Genomic DNA, 17,457 nt, shown 5'->3' with positions numbered 1-17,457 from the left:
ATTAGCACCATATTATAATCTACTGTTTAGCACTGATGTTGGAGAGATGTCAATTTTCAATTTTAGGCCGTTGGAGTATTGCGAGTACACCTGGATATTTTCACCCTATTATTAGCCTAACCGTAACTCAACAACTGAAAGAAATATGTCTGCACGTCCTCTCCAGAGCACTTCTTCGTGACTGGCATCATACACTAGTGCCAATCTCTTGTTTCAGCCCCGGATTCAAGTCAGAGAAATGGCAGCTTTACGCCTAGTTAAAGTAATCATTTTAATCTGACACAACAGGATCAGAACCGTCCAGTTCGACGACATTTTTCTATCATTCTTGCTATATTCAGACCCTTTTATATACCGGTAACTCAAAAGCGATTTTCCAAACTGCAGGAGTCAGCCTTTAGACTTATTCCCTTCAGTCCGATGATGTACTCATACTTTTTCTGTTGCATAGGCAGCACTCACTGTCTGCAAATCTGAGTACTGTAATAGTATTCTTTGTACGTCATGGAAATTGTGTGTGTGTGTGTGTGTATTTAATTCACCGGGTCGGTCAGGATCACTTGATGGTCGTGATCCTCAGCTTTTACCCTCCCGGAAGGGAGCTGAGAGCTCATATAGTCCGATCTAAGGGCAAGGCTGTGACCTTCACACACGCACACACCCGTCCCCTTGCTCAAGGGGGACAGTAACCACCCACTTTGTCAGTGAAACTTTTCGCAACCTGAGCGAGGCGCGAACTCCCGTCCACCAGTCGGCAAGCGAGAACGTTACCACTGCACCAGCGAGCGGTGTGTGTGCGTGTGTGTGTGTGTGTGTGTGTGTGTGAGAGAGAGAGAGAGAGAGAGAGAGAGAGAGAGAGTGCGCGGCCGCGAATAGAAGGGTACTCGAACACAGGGAGAATATAGCTACGGTGGGCCTTAACATGATGTATATGCAGTACCGTACTTTAATTCCCCGGATAGGTTAGTGACACGGTACAATGTGCTGAGGATTTATGTGCACTGTTAAATCTTATTGTTGGAACGTTTCCTTGTTCCCGTCGATGTTCAGGGTGACAGCTCAAAGCTAACACCTTTCCCCCCTATAGTCTCCATTTGTTACCCTTCTACTACAGCGTTTTCTGTGGTTGTATGGACGATTGGTACGAAGGTGAACTAAGCTTGACCGTTTCATTAATTCCCTGAATGGAACCCTATTTTGGCAGTCGTCAGTGCCTGCGACTTTCCTGGATGCTACACTTTGGAAGTCGTCATCAGTGCCTGTAACGTTTCAGTGGTGGACAAGTGTCCGAAAACACAAACTGATCAAACAGGCATAAACAGATAATACGTTGGGTCTGGTTAGTACTTGGATGGGTGACCGCCTGGGAACACCAGATGCTGTTGGCATCCCTACGTGTCAAGTGGGGTTGGTGGAGGATTAGTGCCCCTCCCTGTAAAACAATTAACTCTAAGCCGTTGGCCACCCCGTGTGGGATACATGGCGTCTGGCAATGAATGAATGAATGATGAACATATAGTCCGGGGTGGATTCAGTGGTGAAGAGGTATCCGAAAACATAAACTGACCAAAATATGTAAAAACAGATCACACAAAAGTCCGAGGTGGAGATACAGGAGTCAACATTCACCAACTATTGAAACATTTACCTCTGCTGTCTGGCTCCGTCGTCATATGCATCCTCGTTCGCTGCATGCTCTTCTTTTTCGTGAAGGCCGTATAATTTTAGTTACACAAAGCACTTTAGACAACCGTATAGAGCAACTTGGACTGGTTAATGCTTGTGATAACGGGATTAAGATCAGTTTTGAAGGGCTGCTACAGTTTATCAAGATCAAAGTTCACTTCCATCAGGTGGTTGTGGCAGGATTGAATCGCAGGACGCATACACTCACACGGCATTTAAACTAATACAGAATGTTTAGTCTGAGAATATTGTCATTACTCAATCATTCCATGTGTGTTCATATTCTAATAACAGTTACAGTACTTCTGTAATGCCATCGTCAAGGATTAAATATAGCACAGCACCAAACTACACCCACACTCACAAGGCAACGCGTAAACACTGATGAGCATTCGTTGATCAAACAAGGAAAACATATTACATCATAGGATATAAAACAAGATGTTCATAGCATTTTACTACAATGCACAGTATAATTATGAGTTTTAAAAACATAACAAAGCCTTGTATTACTTTTTATCATTTTAGCTAAACATGAATGCGCCTTGGTTTTATCATCTTCACGAGTTGTCGCAAGCACAGTCCAAGTAATATGCTTAGCATATATACTTAGTATATTTACCATACTTAGACTGTGGTTGCAAGTACTTGAAATACTAGACTGCCACTTTCGAATTAGCCAACGTCACAAAGTTACCATAGCCTTTGTCGTCTGCAACATTTTTATTATGAAGTCATTGCACCAGACACTGTTGTGTGAGGAACGACTGTTTATGCAAAATCATGAATAACCTGATGACGGATTGTTATAGTACCACAGAAATGCCTCCATAACCCTACAGTAAAGAGGATATCTTTTAAAAGTAATTGTCTATAAAAAAAATAAAATAAATAAAAAAATAAAAACACTCAGAGCAAAATGCTGTATAGAAATTCTTTGACGGTAGCCTATGATTTTATGCACCCTGAAAGTTTGCACCCTGTGCGGCAGCACCGCTCGAATCTGACTTAGACTCACGTGAGGAAGGACACTTGCCTTCTTTGGGTATGCCAATGATTTTGACGTAGTATTTTGTGGTCAAAACTGAGACTGAATGAGAATGTGAGTTGTTAATGACGGAAGCACAATTTAGATAAGGAGTAGGATTCAAGTGTTGAATTAAATGGAATGTGAATGAGACGCGGGAAAGGAACGACAATACTTGATCTAATGAAGAATGGAACGTTGGTATATGAGTAAAAATGAAGTTAACAATTTTACTGATTTCTATGAACTAAAATCCGTCGGTTAGCTATGGAAAGGAAGCTGTTGGTCGTTCGTTATGAGTGCGGGGTCTGGGCGTGTGAAGGGGTGAATGTGGGCGCGGAGCCAGAGTGCGGCGGGAGTGTTTTGGCAGCCCAGGTAGCGGCGATGCAGTTCACGGTGGGTGTACGGTGGCGTCACATTGCAGGGAGCACCGAATATCGTACTCTGGATCCTGCCATCAGAGCCATCAAAGTGCATGGGTGTGGATTGATTGTTGGTGTTGACGTACTCCTGAAATTTAACATAGACACGTATGTAATGCTTATGTTGCGAGATATGTCTTCAGTATCATAGCCAAGCACAAAATTGGTCTTATATTTCACCTCTGTTGGCTAAGATGAGAGAGGCTTGATATGTTTCTCTGGCCATAGATGATTCTCTTTAATATAATGTATCGGGAAAGAAAATGACTGACATACCCCCAATGGATGCAGCTGAATTCTAAGCAAACATTGTCCATATCGCTATTCATGATAGTATCTGGACCTCTTTCTGTATCATGTACTCTGCCTCTCTGTACTTTTATTAACTCCATGAATACACCCTAAGGATCAGATTAGTTTTCTTTTGATAAATTATTCCTGACATTTTCATTCATGGACAGACGTGTAACCTTTTGTCACTATTTTCTTGTACTCACACGTGTTGATTCCTGGGGACAGGAAGAACTACCCACATAATCCTACATGTAAAATGCAACAATGGGGCGTGTTAGGGTCTGGAAATATGGTCCTTTTGTTGCTGTGTAAAAATAATATAATTACTCATATTTAGTGGTACAAGCAGCTTTATGGTTTGTTTATAAGATGCAAAAGGTGATTATACCTAGGACTTCCTTTTTCTCTGATTTATGGCCTGAAGTGATCAAGGAGCCACCCACAAAAAACTCCGCCCCCAAGCACCGTATAGCCTTCATCGGAAACATTACAGGACGCTGATTCTGCAGTGAGTAGTACAAGACACATTTTTAGCTGTACATAATGACAGCAGTGTGTGTGTGTGTGTGTGTGTGTGTGTGTGTGTGTGTGTGTGTGTGTGTGTGTGTGTGTGTGTGTGTGTGTGCTTACACTGCTTTTATGCACTGAACGATCCCTAACTTAAGTTTGTGTTGCTCACTGATCATATGTATGAGCGTGTTTCTCTCCTAACATTCTTTCGTCTTAAAAATGCGATACCAATGTTTCAAGAAACATAAAACAAATTCAGTAGCTTTGACAAAGCTAATTTGCTGAAGGAGATACGTAGGTAATTATTATACCACAGTGTGTGTAGTGGCATAATTATGAATGCTGAAGTCGTGGTCAGGTTGCTGTACAATCCGTGAATTTACTCGGATAAAGTTTCCTTCCTCTAATATGATAGAGCGCTTTTAGGTATCTCAGGTGGAGGTAATTTGTGCAAGAGAATTAGGTGAGTGTAGTGAGCTGTGCGTTACCTGGTGGACGGCAGCAGTGCAGGTGTGGGCGTGAGGGTAGTGGAGCCAGTGGCCGGAGAATTCTCGCCCCCAGGAATATTCGTCAGACCCTCCTGCAGTGTACACCTGTGGGTGCGTGGATACAGTGGTGTATACCGCGTTACGGCATTGAAACCACATGATGATTCTTATCTTACGAGGAATATCTGATATTTTACGAATACCTTATGAGAAATACTGTAAACCCCAGCTATGGCATGAATATCTTACAAGGGATTTTATGATAATTTATTAATATATTACAAGGAGTTTATTTTAGTTTAAGAATAACTATTGATTATATCTATGCAACTTAGGAACTTCATTACTGTCTTACGAGGCATTTTGCGATACCTTACGAAGATCTTAAGAGAAATATTACCTGTACGTTAGCGTGCTTGGTTGAGTTAAACACCCGGATGAGCTGGCCTGAGTATGAAGTATCGACTAGGAGTGTAACCTGACGGGCCGTGCACCCAGACAGGTCACTCGCCAGCTCCCGGGGCGTGTATATCTCACCCGCCGCAGCCTGAAGTGACGGACGGGATTAGTGACGTGACGGAGGGAAGTGTGACGTGGAGAGTGATGTGAGGGAGTGTGACGACCAGTGAGACATATGAAACAACGTAACGGATAGGATTTGTGACGTGACGGAGGGAAACTGTGTGACGTGAAGAGTAATGTGTCATGACGAGTGAAACAAATGAAGTGACGTGACAGGTTGGATTAGTGACGTGACGGAGGAGGTGTGACGTGAAGAGTAATGTGACAGTGTGTGTTATAACGAATGACTCAAGTGAAGTAACAGTATGAATGGTGCCGGCGTGACGGGTAAGACGTGACGTTGACAGAAAGAAGTGTGCAATAATGAATGACAAGAAAAAGCTACAGAATTTTTGACAGCGGCTCTACGTACCCTACCATCGCCGTCGTGGTCCCAGAGGAGGATTGTACCGTCGGGCAGAGCGGGTCCGGCCAGGTACAGGAGCAGGGAGTCGGTGCAGATGGGCGCGGAACAGACGGTGCGTAGATGGTACCGTAGGGCGAGTTTCATGGAGGAGGGGTACACGCCCTGCCCTTCTGCTGGATCTGCTAACGGTACAGGATAGTCAGGGAGGTGATGCTCGTAGTGGTAGTAGTAGTAGCTGTGGTGGTGGTGATAATGGTGGTGGTGGTGGTGGTAGTAGTAGTAGTAGTAGTATAATAGTAGTAGTAGTAGTAGTAGTTATAGTAGTAGTAATAATACTAGTAGTAGTGGAGGTGGTGTTGGTAGTAGTAGTAGTGATGTTGGTGGTAATATAATAATAATAATTATTATTATTATTATTATTATTATTATCATTATTATTATTATAAATGAATAAATAAGTAAAAATAATAATAATAACAAATAAATTTTATTATCATCATCATCATTATTATTATTATTGTTGTTGTTGTTGTTGTTGTTGTTGTTGTTGTTGTTGTTGTTGTTGTTGATGTTGTTGTTATCAATATCATAATTATTAGTAGTAGTCAGAGAGAACGTGACGACGGATTACATGCAGTTATCATTATAAATCAGCGTCCAGACCAGATGCTTGCTGGGGCGGCCGGGAGTTCTGCGTCAATGTAACCCACAGAAGTTCTCGTCCGCACCCGGCCGCGTCCAGTGAGGCAAGTTCTAAGGGTTATGGTGACGCAAAACTCCCGCATGCACCAGCAAGCATTTGGTTCGACGCAGGTTAAGTCAGGGATGCGTTCTAAAACAGCATTATATTTCGCCCTGCAGATTCACAGAGAAATTAACACTCAACTCCCTCTCGTAACTGTGAATTTGATATGCAGGAAGGACGGAGACATGGCAAATTCTGGGGACAGGTAACTGAATTTAAATATGTTTGAGAATCCTGCCCGGCTGTAGGAGCGACTTCACTATGTCCATGAGATTATTTTGTCGGAACTGCGCTGAAATGAACCACCTCCTGAAGATAGTTACGCTACTTATCAGAAAGAAGAAGAAAAAAAGAGAGAAAGAAAGAGAGGATGAAAGAAAAAGAAAAGATAACATTGTGATGCAAGAAATTTAAAAGCAAGTTAGCCGCCACAGGGAACACACATAATGGCCTAAACTCCATCATTGACGTATCTCCTCGGTCAATAGGCTGAAAATTAATAGAAGGAGCGAAATCTATAGTAATGTGCCTTAGAAATTACATACAGATACGAATAAGAACGTAGAATGAAAAATAATAATAAAAAAAAGTGTTTTCGTGGAGGCTGACATGCTTACCAGCTGATATGTTCAGTATTTTGTGTACAGTAACTTGTCAATATCAGCGTCACACTGCATATTATATTGCCTCAACGTCACCTTGCATATTACATTGCCTCAACGTCACACTGTATACAATATTGTCTTAACGTCACACTACACTACAGTGCCTCAACGTCACCGTGTATATTATATTGTCTATCAAATAATAAAAGCATAAAAATAAAGTAAAACGCAAATGGGTCACTTAAGGCTCCCACGATTCATTTTCAGGCGGATAAGCTGGATTGAAACGCGTAAGCTGAGACCATGAGAGGGCGATGTAAACAAACACCAGGAGATAGAGTTGTTAAATTTCCTACCCAATGTACAGAAGAAGCAGGTCTATAAAACAGTTAAGTATTGATGCAAATTTTTTTCTTCGCTCTTGTCGTTCTATTTTTCACTCTGATAAGCGTTTCGTGTCGGTATAAGTGAAGAAAAATATATACACAAAGAACCTTATAAATCAGATTAGGAAGGTCACCCGTCGCGACCTTGCGTCTTCACCGCGGACTTACGAGTAAAAAAAAAATACTATTAATAATGTCAGGAGCTAATTTTCTCATTACCACCTTCAGAGGCCGCCGCCACCGACACTACAGGCCTGGGTGGGAGGGGCATGGGCAGGGGTGGGCGGAGGGGGGTTACCAGATGACCCCCACCCTCTCATTACCTCACTCAACACACACCCACATCACACCCCTTCATCACGGCATCTCTGTTTCTGTTCTCTCTCTCTCTCTCTCTCTCTCTCTCTCTCTCTCTCTCTCTCTCTCTCCTCCCCAGTGCTTAGAAATATAAAGAAGAGAAAATGGACGATTTATATTTTTTTTGCTGAATATAAAACCAGCATATTTGGTAGGACCACTGGAAATTACAGCCCTGTACGTCACACTTTAACACCCCGTACGTCCAGTCTTGGTTTGGCTGCCTCTATCACATACACACACACACACACACACACACACACAAATCAACACTCACTCCTCCCCCCACATTCACACGAATATCATAAAATCCGCCTGAAATTGCTTATCCATTGAAGCGTCACTTATTTGACATCCATGACTCGACGCTTTTGTGTGGAGTAATACTGGTAATGGCGGAATATCGAGAGGCTAGATCAGTTACAGCCAGTGGAGAAAAATATCGAGAATCTTGATTATTTATGGCCAATGGTGAGATATTTATACAGTATTTTGCCAAGGATTTAGACTTGTTACTTCTCTCAGTTTCAACTTATCGTACATACTTAACAAATTATGGAACTTATGATGCTACTATACACTGTTCACTTTACCTTGCGCTATAATTGCCATCCTTCCATCTTGAATGCTCTGTTATAGGAATAAATTAACATTAGAATATGATCCCAGTCACGACGAAGTGCTACCGTAAGGTTGCAAAGCCACAGCATTGTCTTTTTCTGCCACTGGACTACGTGAAATAAGTTTCAAAAAAGATGAAAATTTCGGCCAAGTTAAAGTACATAGAAAATAAATTTCCTACGCAGAGATGTTACAAAGCTACCTATGCCAATGAGAAGAGAATGCAGTCCAACTTGCCCACACCATGTTTAACGTAGTTCCTGGGCATCATCCTCCCAATATCAACACCACAATCAATACCGAGAAGAAAAAAAGACGATGAATTAAATCCCCGGGGACACACACTAACCGAGACCTCTCAGAAAAACCGCAGGAATGTCGCTCACTTTTGTCGCCCGTGTGTACAAGGAGCCGAGATTACTAGCACGCCGAATAAGAGGAAGACGTCCATATCATGCCTTCGTGGAAGTGGTGGGAACCACTGGGGAGGAGTGGGACTGGGCCATCTGGCTTTGTTTTCTGTTTTATATCACTCAGGCTGTAACTTGTATTCATCATCATCATCGTCATCATTATCATCATTATTTTCACCATCATCACCAACTTGTTTTTTTCCCCCTTAAAAACGGGACGAAATTATTTACGAAAAGATCATAGTTTCAGTATCATCTCTGTGAGCCGTATAGCATTTTCGTTGGGAAGAAACTCCATAGCCCCTGTTTCAAGGTATTTAAAGTTTCAAGTACACCCCGATGTTCTCTTGCATCACTGCACCAGCGCGTGAAAGAGTGAGGGAATTATGTTCTTGGTCTAGTTTGTCTGTCTGATTGTCTCTGAGCAGGATTAGGGAAACATTTTTTAATGGAACTGCGCCAGATTTGGCACAGAGACTGAACCTGTCAAAGGAACAGATAATAAAGTTTTTTATCCGAAAAATGTCATAGGCCACTGGTCAAGTGAAAGGTCAAGTAAAAGAAATAAAATTTATCCGATTTTTGCCAAACTTTGTGGAAGGGTTAAGGGATAAGGAAGGGTGCAGTGAGTCTTAACTGAGAACAAGCGATCGGAGGTAATGGTAACAAGGCAAGGTCAAAGGTTCTGCCCTCCGGCTTAAAAAGGTTTATTCTATTTCGATCAAACTTGGTGGAAGGGTTTAAGGTTAGCCGAGAATGAAAATATTCTGTTAACTGAAGAACAAGCCATGGGTAGGCCAATAGGTCACAGAGTAAGGTCATCTTTTTTTTTTTTTTTTTTTTTTTTTTTATAATCAAATCTGAACCAAATTTAGTGGACGGACTGACAGGTAAGGATGAGGTGTCAATTTTGGGAGTCAGTCAGCCAAATGTCAAGGGAACGAGGCAAGGTCCTTACACGCCCCCCCCCACCCCCTTCCTCCCAAAAAAGAAAGTTCCTGTATCCACTTATTTGCTTCTCCGAACAACAGATTTTTTTCAGACATGAACCATTTTTGTACTGACATTGACGCAACAACCACCACTTGTGAGAACCAACCCTGTACTGACGCTGCACCTACACAAAACAACAAATATCTACAATAAGGACCATCCTCACCAGATGATAACACACGCACACACACACACACACACACACACACACACACACACACACACACACACACACACACATACACACACGGCTCCCTAATACTCACACTCGTCCCTCCTTGCACCGTTGGCGTAGAAGATCTTGATGTTTGACTTAAGAAATCCGTAGCGTGTAAGAAGACGGTACGCTGCGTGGACTGTGGCAGCGGTGTGGCGTGGACTGACCTCCCTCCTCCACGCCCCCACCACCACCACGCCCTGATCACACGCCTCCAACACCCTGCAACGCGTCTGTACCGGCTCCCTACACGACTGACGGTTCTTCTCTGCAGGGGAGGTGTGTGGGTGAGGTTTGGGGTGATATCGTTGTTGGTATTGCTAGCGATGTTAGGATTGTCATTAGTGCTCTTACTATTATCATTAGAAGTAGTAGTAGTAGTAGTAGTAGTAATAGTAGTAGTAGTTGTTGTAGTAGTGTCGTTGTTGTTGTTAATATTTCTGCTGTCGTTGCTGTTAGTAGTAACAGTAGCAGCAGCAATAGCAGTGGTAATAGTAGTGTCATCGCTGTTACTGTTGTCATTATTATTATTATTATTATTATTATTATTATTATTATTATTAATTATCCAGCCTCCTGCAGGCTTTCAGTAATCAAAACTAAATAATCAGCGAAGGCAAAACGAACTGTCTAATATGTAGAGGCAAAACAGGCAAAATAAATCGGCAAAAATAGGAAAATAAATAGACAAAACAGGCAGAATATAGAAAATATGTAAAATAGGCTAAACAAATAGAAAAATAAATAGGCAAAAAAGACTAAATAAATAGGCAAAATTGCAAACTAAATAGGCAAAATGAGTTATAAAAATAAGTAAGGAAGAAATGCAATAAAGTCTCTCAAGCTCACGAAAGGACGACCCCTCCACGACTGGCCTACCTAGCGGGTCGCACACCAGGTGGGTCGTGTCCTCCAGGGGCCGCAGGACAGGGCAGGACAGGTACCCCGGGGCGTCACGACACAGGAGGCGCTGACGAAGGTGAGGCCGCGTTTTGGTGGTGATGGTGGCTTGCGTGGAGTTCAGAGAGGCACCTAATATTTCCTTCTCATACACTGGCGTCTTGGATCCCGTAATTCCGTGTTCCTGAGGAGTTGTGATTTCCAGACTTGATATTGAATTCACTTCAGGCGGCGAAAAATATTCTTTAGATGACGTTAAATCTTCGCCAAGGAGAACTGAATCCTGTGTGGTATTCAGTAATGGAGTTTGGTGTGGTGCGGTGTGTGGGACTGTGGAGTGATGTGGCGTGGTGTGTGGGACTGTGGAGTGATGAGGTGTGGTGTGTGGGACTGTGGAGTGACGCGGTGTGGTGTGTGGGACTGTGGAGTGATGAGGTGTGGTGTGTGGGACTGTGGAATGATGCGGTGTGGTGTGTGGGACTGTGGAGTGTTGTGGTGGTGTGGCGTTCCTGGTGTGGAGGGCAGGGTCGTCTCTCTGCCTGATCACAAGGGGCAGCATGTTGGTCTCGCAGCGCCTGGCCACATCATCGCCTCCCAGGGCCCCATTCTCCAGCAGGTTCCGACACCGCTCCTTCACCCCGATCCTCAAGCAGTCCCCGCTGGCTGAGAGAGGAGGAAAAGAAGCAGGAGATGTAGTTACCTCTTTGAATGCTGGGATTTCTCTCGACTGACGCTGACTGAGAGAGAAGAAAAATAGGCATGACATATATTTACCTGTCTATTTGCTGGGATTTCTTTCGACTGACGCTGGCGGAGAGAGGAGAAAAGGAAGCAGGGGATTTATTACCTCTTTGAATGCTAGGATTTCTCTCGACTGACGCGGGCTGAGAGAGAAGGAAGAGATGCAAAAGATTTAATGAACCCATAGACTGCAAAGATATCTGTGGACTGGATTAAATCGTCTGGTGTTGGGGTTTTGTCACACAGGGGTTGGAATCAGATATAATTTAACGTGAAGGATGAGGTAAACATTCAGAACGACACCCCGTTTCATAGTGAGGAGGAAGGAGCAAAGTCGGTAAGGGAGATGGAGGGAGGAAGGTGGGTAAGGGTGGTTAAGGCAGGAAAGTAAGGGAGGTGGTATGTGGTATGGTGTAGTATGATGTGGTATGCGGTATGGTGTACTGTGGTGTGGTATGCAGTATTATATTATGGTGTGGTGGTGTATACAGAGCAAGCGATCCATTACAAAGAGGAGACTTCAACAGTGCCCTAGATAGTGATCCTCTCACCACCCCACCACCCACACTCCGTCCCAGCCAACTCCCACATTCAAAATCTTTCCCATATTTAAAGTTGCGTATAAGACTTTTTTTTTTTTTTTTTTTTACATTTTTGTGCTTTTTATATTCTTCACATACCAACTAGAACGAATATAAAAGTGAAAAAATACGAAAAATTAATATTCTTTCTGATAATAAATTTTGAAGGGATACTCATTTATCCTGAAAAATACGGGGTGGTTCGTGAATTGCGCAACACTAGAAACTCCCTGGCTTGTGTTTTGTGGGAACTGCTCAATCTGCCGGTGTGGGCGCGAAGACAGTGAGAGTAGGATATGAATAAATGACGCAGGACAATGGTGATCAAGCCGTTCCCCCAGCGCAAAAAATATCGGCCAGTGGAACGGAAGAGGAGCGTCATATAAGGACCACCCTCTATACTAGGAACTTAAGATCCTTGATAATTACGGAAGCAGGCACAGGCACGGGGAGAAGGAGGAGGTAGGAGGAAAGTAGGTAAGGGAGGAGGAAGGAGGAAGGTAAGTAAGGGAGGTGGAGGGAGGAAAGTAAATAAGGAAGGAAGAAAGTAGGTAAGGGAGGTAGGAGGAGGAAAGTAAGGGAGGAGGAAGGAGGAAGGTAGGTAAGGGAGGTGGAGGGAAGATGAAGGTAGGTAAGGGAGGTGGAGGAGGAAAGTAGGTAAGGGAGGTGGAGGAGGAAAGTAAATAAGGAAGGAGGAATGTAGGTAAAGGAAATGGAGGGAACCAAGAGAGAGAGAGAAGGATTATGGAAGAAAGCAGAGTGGAGGGAAACTGGAGGGAGGAAGTAAAATTTAAGAAACGAAAGGGAGGGGAAACAAGAGACTGAGGGAAAAATGGGGGAGAGGGACATGGAGGGAAACTAGGGAGAGAAGGAAACTGTAGGAAAAGAAAGTAGAGGAAAAGAAGGGAGAAACGGAAGATGGAAGTAGGAAGAGTGGAGGGAAACAAGGAAGAGAGGGAAAGTGGAGGAAAGGAGAGTGGAGGAAAGGTAGAGAGGGAAGAAACTAGAGAAATGATGAAGTGGAGGAAAAAACAAAGACAGAGAGAGAGGAATATGGAGGAAGGGAGGATGGAAGGACACAAGGGAGGTCTCCAAAAAAAGGGCGTCTGAGAGAGAGAGAGAGAGAGAGAGAGAGAGAGAGAGAGAGAGAGAGAGAGAGAAAAAAAATAATCGTCCTGAGAGGGTTAAGGCAAGATGGGTGTGGCAAGCTGTGTTGGGATTTTCCACGTGGCCCAGTTTTATCTTAAGTGAAAAAAATCCTTCGTAAGACATTCCTTAACTGGTCTCATTCTCCATTACTCCCCCTCGTCTCTCTCTCTCTCTCTCTCTCTCTCTCTCTCTCTCTCTCTAAGGAATGAAGGAGGAGAGGAAATGAAAAAGATTTAGAGGAAAGAAGGTGAGAACAGTGGAAGGAGGAAAAAGAAAATGATGGAGGAAAGAGAAGGAAAAAAAATGAAAATAGAAAAGAAACGAGAAAAATAAGGAAGGAAGGAGAGAAAGGAAAGGGAGAGAAGAAAGAAGGGAGAGAGAGGTAAGGAAGGAAGAGAGCTGGGAGGGAAAGAAAGGGAGGAAGGACGGATGAAGAGAGGGGGAGGGAGAGGGAGGAAAGAGGAGACAGGAAAGAAGAGAGAGAAGGAAATAAGAGAGAGAGAGAGAGAGAGAGAGACGAAAGAAAAATTACGAGAGAGAGGAGGGGGGGAGAAAGGAATGATGAAAAAAGAGATGGAGGAAAGAGGGAAGGAAAGAGGAGAGGAGAGAGAGGAGAGAGGGGCAAGGAAGTAAGTGAACTGGAGGGTTGAGAGAAGAGGGCGGGAGGAAAGAAGGAGGGATAATGAGAGAGAAGGAGGGAGAGGGAAAGATGAAGAAAGGAAGAGAGAGATGAAGGAAGGAGGGACGAAGAAAGAGAGAGACTGGAAGGAGGATGAAGAGAGATGGAGGGAGGGGGAGGAAGGATGGTGGGAAGGAGGGGAAGAGGAAAAAGTCGGCACTGTTTGATGAGCGGCACATCAAAGACTTATCTCCCTCCCCCCCCTCTCCCCCTCCCTTCCCTCCTCTTCTCTATGCTCCGTCTCTTATTATTCACCTCCTCTTTCACTGGGCTGGCAGAGAGAGAGAGAGAGAGAGAGAGAGAGAGAGAGACAGGAGGGGGGCACATTTTCTAATTTATTCCTGTTATCTTCAGACGATATTATTAAAGTTAGGGGGACTTGAGGAATTTCACTAGGTATATAAAGGTTTCTATAACCACTTCGCTGAGGGAGGTATTTCCTAAGCTCCAGAAAATCATTTGAAAATAACACGACTCACATTTTTTAAAAATGTCTTTAGTGCTTTTGCCGATTTATCTCATTCAAAAAAAGGTACCAAAAACGATTTCTTTAAACTTTTGAAATGTCTCACAGAGTGACTGAGTTAGATGTCGGTTAATGTTAGTAAAGCTTCGAGTTTCGTAATATAGATTTGAACTGCCAGCCTTACAGTACAGTGCAGTGGCTGTAGTGTTATCTGTGAAATTTTTCCTGTCCAATGTTTTTGGTGTAGTGTTTTCTGTTGAGGCCTTTCTGTGTAATACTTTCTCAATTGTGATTTTTGTGTAGTGTTTTCTGCGTAGTGTTTTCCGTGTACCATCTTCAGTGTAGATTTGTGTGTGTGTGTGTGTGTGTGTGTGTGTGTGTGTGTGTGTGTGTGCAGTGTTTTCAGAACATTATAACCCCGGGGACAGAGGTGAAATAATTCTACCCATGTGTTCCCTGCGCGTCGTGACAGACATCTAAAAGGAACCACAGGGAAAGGCCTCAGCGTTCCTTCTTCGTTGTGCTAATGTTGGAATTAAGAGACCCCACCGCCCAGCATTAGTGTTGCAAACAGTCTCATACCTCCTACAGCAAAGGAGGGATGGAGATTGTATCAGCGGTTTCCTTTCTCCTTTCACGTCCCCATTGAGATCAAAGTGCCGTGATGTGGTTGTCCTCACTGCATGCCATTGTGGGAAATAGAGCTACGATGGTTAAAGGACCGTTTTGTGTCGAGTAAATTACATTCTCCTACGCTTGCTTAGATTTGCATAAGATAAGAGTATTGGAAAGATTTAGATTAGATAGTTATTCATATTCTTCAAGGAAAATTCATAAGAACTGTGATTGTATACGAACAACGAAATTCTGTGACTAACTCAGCTAAAAGAAATAAAATAAAAAAAAGTGTCATTAGCTATAGTTTATCCGAGTATGAGAGGATTATGGATACATGTGTTAATGTTCTCGGTTTTGGAGAGGGGTGCCTTCACGTGGTGGCACTGATATAACCTAACAGTTTGATGTACAGAGGGTCCGTAAATAGCGCTCAGTCTGCTAGTAGGGGTGTGGGTGTAGCAGTGGGAGTAGGAAATGAAGAAAGCACACACACACACACACACACACGCACACACACACGCAGACTGAAAACGCTGGCTAAGTGGTCGGAAAACACAAGAGAAATTGGCCGAAGGAGTGTAAGAGGGGCGCTATTTATGTATCACCCCGTATTCTACGACAGTGACGGAGAAGAGTGCGTAGCGAAGGATAGATCAGAATATTACAAGGAATTGAGGTGCGTGTGTTGATTAGGTATACTACAACAGTGACGGAGAAGAGTGCGTAGCGGATGATAGATTAGAATATTACAAGGAACTGAGGTGCGTGTGTTAATTAAGTACAGAGGCAGTGATGGGGTAATGACTGTCGCGTAGAAGCTCCAGGAACTCCTCTTCAAATCAGTGACCCATGACGCCCCCTGATTCCTGGCAGTGAGGTGGAGGGAGGAGGAGGGGGAGGGGAAGGGGAGAGTAAAGGGAGAGTTAGGGGAGGCGGTGAGGGTAGGATGAGGGAAGGAAAGGATGAGAGGAAGGGGAAGGGCAGAGTAAAGGGAGCGTTAGGGGACGTGATGAGGGTAGGATAAGGGAAGGAATGGATGAGGGGGAAGGGAAGGACGAGGTGATGAAGGTAGGATGAAGGAAGAAAGGGGTGAGGAGAAGGGGAAGGGTGAGGTGACGAGGGTAAAATGAGGGAAGGATGAGGGAAGAAAGGAATCAGGGGGAGGGTAAGGACGAAATGATGAAGGTAGGATGAAGGAGGAAAGAGGAGAGGGAGAGGGCAAGGTGAATATTATTTGGATATGCGAGGGAAGGAAGGGGTAAGGGATGACAGGGGAGGGTAAAGAGGACATGGTAAGGGAAGGAAGAAGTAAGGGGGAGGGTAAGGGGGAAGTGATAGGTAGCGTGAGAGTAGGAAAGGGAGAGGGGCGATGAGGAGAGAGTAAGGATATATGAAAATAAAGTAAGGGGGAGAAAAAAATAAGGGAGGTGGGAGCTTTGAGGACTGGAGGAGGGGAATATGGAAGAGAAAGATGATGGGGACCTTAGGATAGTCTTTCTGAATTGGAGGGGTTAGGTATAGCCTTCGTTAACCCGTTCTGTATGAGAAGTCTTTGCTAAGTTGAAGAAGAACCTCTGGATGTAGCAAGAAAAAATCAAAAATGTTCCTGGACTGAAGGGGTTTAGGGGCCTGAAGCATATACGGCGACTGTGTAAGGGTGAGGGAGAACAAGGACGGTATATTGTAGGTTTGCTCTCACCTGACGGAACATACCCACTCACAGCTTGGATAATTAGTCATGGATGCACGAATATTTGGTTACGAGATCGGAATGAACCTTCTTGGTTACTAGTCAAACTTATCGTCCATTATGTCAACGATTGGCCATCAGCTAAGCGTGACCATACTATTAGAAGAGAAACTCACCAAGCCAGTGTGTGCCGGGTCCTGAGCAATGCTGCCTGTGTGATGGGTACACGAGCAGCAGCAGCACCAAATGGGCCCACGAGGCATGTGGGTGCAGGTCCAGCACCACCACGCCCTCCACACCGTCCATACCCGCCCACACACGCCCATCAGGCACCCATGCCAGGTACGGTCCCGAACCCGCCTGCGTGGCCCACACCCTTGTGAGGTGCCGCGGCACGGCCTGGGCAGCGCGACATGAGGCCTCCGTCGTCCACCGCTGCCGCTCACACGCCACCGTCTGCAGTACGTCGTATGCCGCCGCCGCCCACGCTGCTGTGCGGGCATTCACTGGGGAGTCAGGGGCATCCCACTCGTCAAAAGAATAACCATCCCTCTCCTGCATACTCTGTGTAAGTGCATCCACCATTCCGGCCGCCAGCACCACCAAAAGTGAGAAAAGACAAGTTTGATCCATGACAGCGCCGCTACTCCACCTGACCGCACCGAGCTGCGCCACCGCCACAACTGACTGTCCGGGTGCCGGTGTGGTGTTTGGTGTGGCCGGGCGGTGCGGACATTGGTGTGGCGATCCAGCAGGACACACGCTGACCCTACTCCCACAAGCATAAGTTCGACGACAATTTCTTGCCAGAATTATGTAGACGAACATTTCTCATTTATCCCCGAGCATTTCTGTTTGCACTTCATATTGCCATCCATCCCACATACAAATTTTTCATGTAGTTAATACTTCGCATCACCACAACAGGCAGGGAAAGGTTG

At 44.4% G+C, this 17,457-nt stretch overlaps 1 protein-coding gene across 1 annotated transcript; it reads right to left on the bottom strand.

Moving 5' to 3' along the window:
- Positions 1-2,974: 2,974 nt before the first annotated feature.
- LOC145403755 (uncharacterized) lies at positions 2,975-17,101 on the bottom strand. Its single transcript, XM_080275433.1, has 8 exons — positions 16,693-17,101; positions 11,140-11,255; positions 10,572-10,776; positions 9,742-9,960; positions 5,362-5,534; positions 4,828-4,974; positions 4,428-4,532; positions 2,975-3,223 (listed from the first exon to the last, which is right to left on the bottom strand). The coding sequence occupies exons 1-8, from the start codon at positions 17,099-17,101 to the stop codon at positions 2,975-2,977; spliced, it is 1,623 nt and encodes a 540-aa protein (XP_080131559.1).
- Between the last annotated feature and the right edge of the window lie 356 nt (positions 17,102-17,457).

The sequence above is a fragment of the Coenobita brevimanus genome, chromosome 61 (assembly GCF_032717465.1).
Source record: "Coenobita brevimanus isolate Jiangsu-jjx chromosome 61, ASM3271746v2, whole genome shotgun sequence".
NCBI classification, from domain to species: Eukaryota; Metazoa; Arthropoda; class Malacostraca; order Decapoda; family Coenobitidae; genus Coenobita; species Coenobita brevimanus.
Note: the sequence above shows the minus strand (reverse complement) of the source record. Positions and strands in the feature narration are given on the sequence as shown.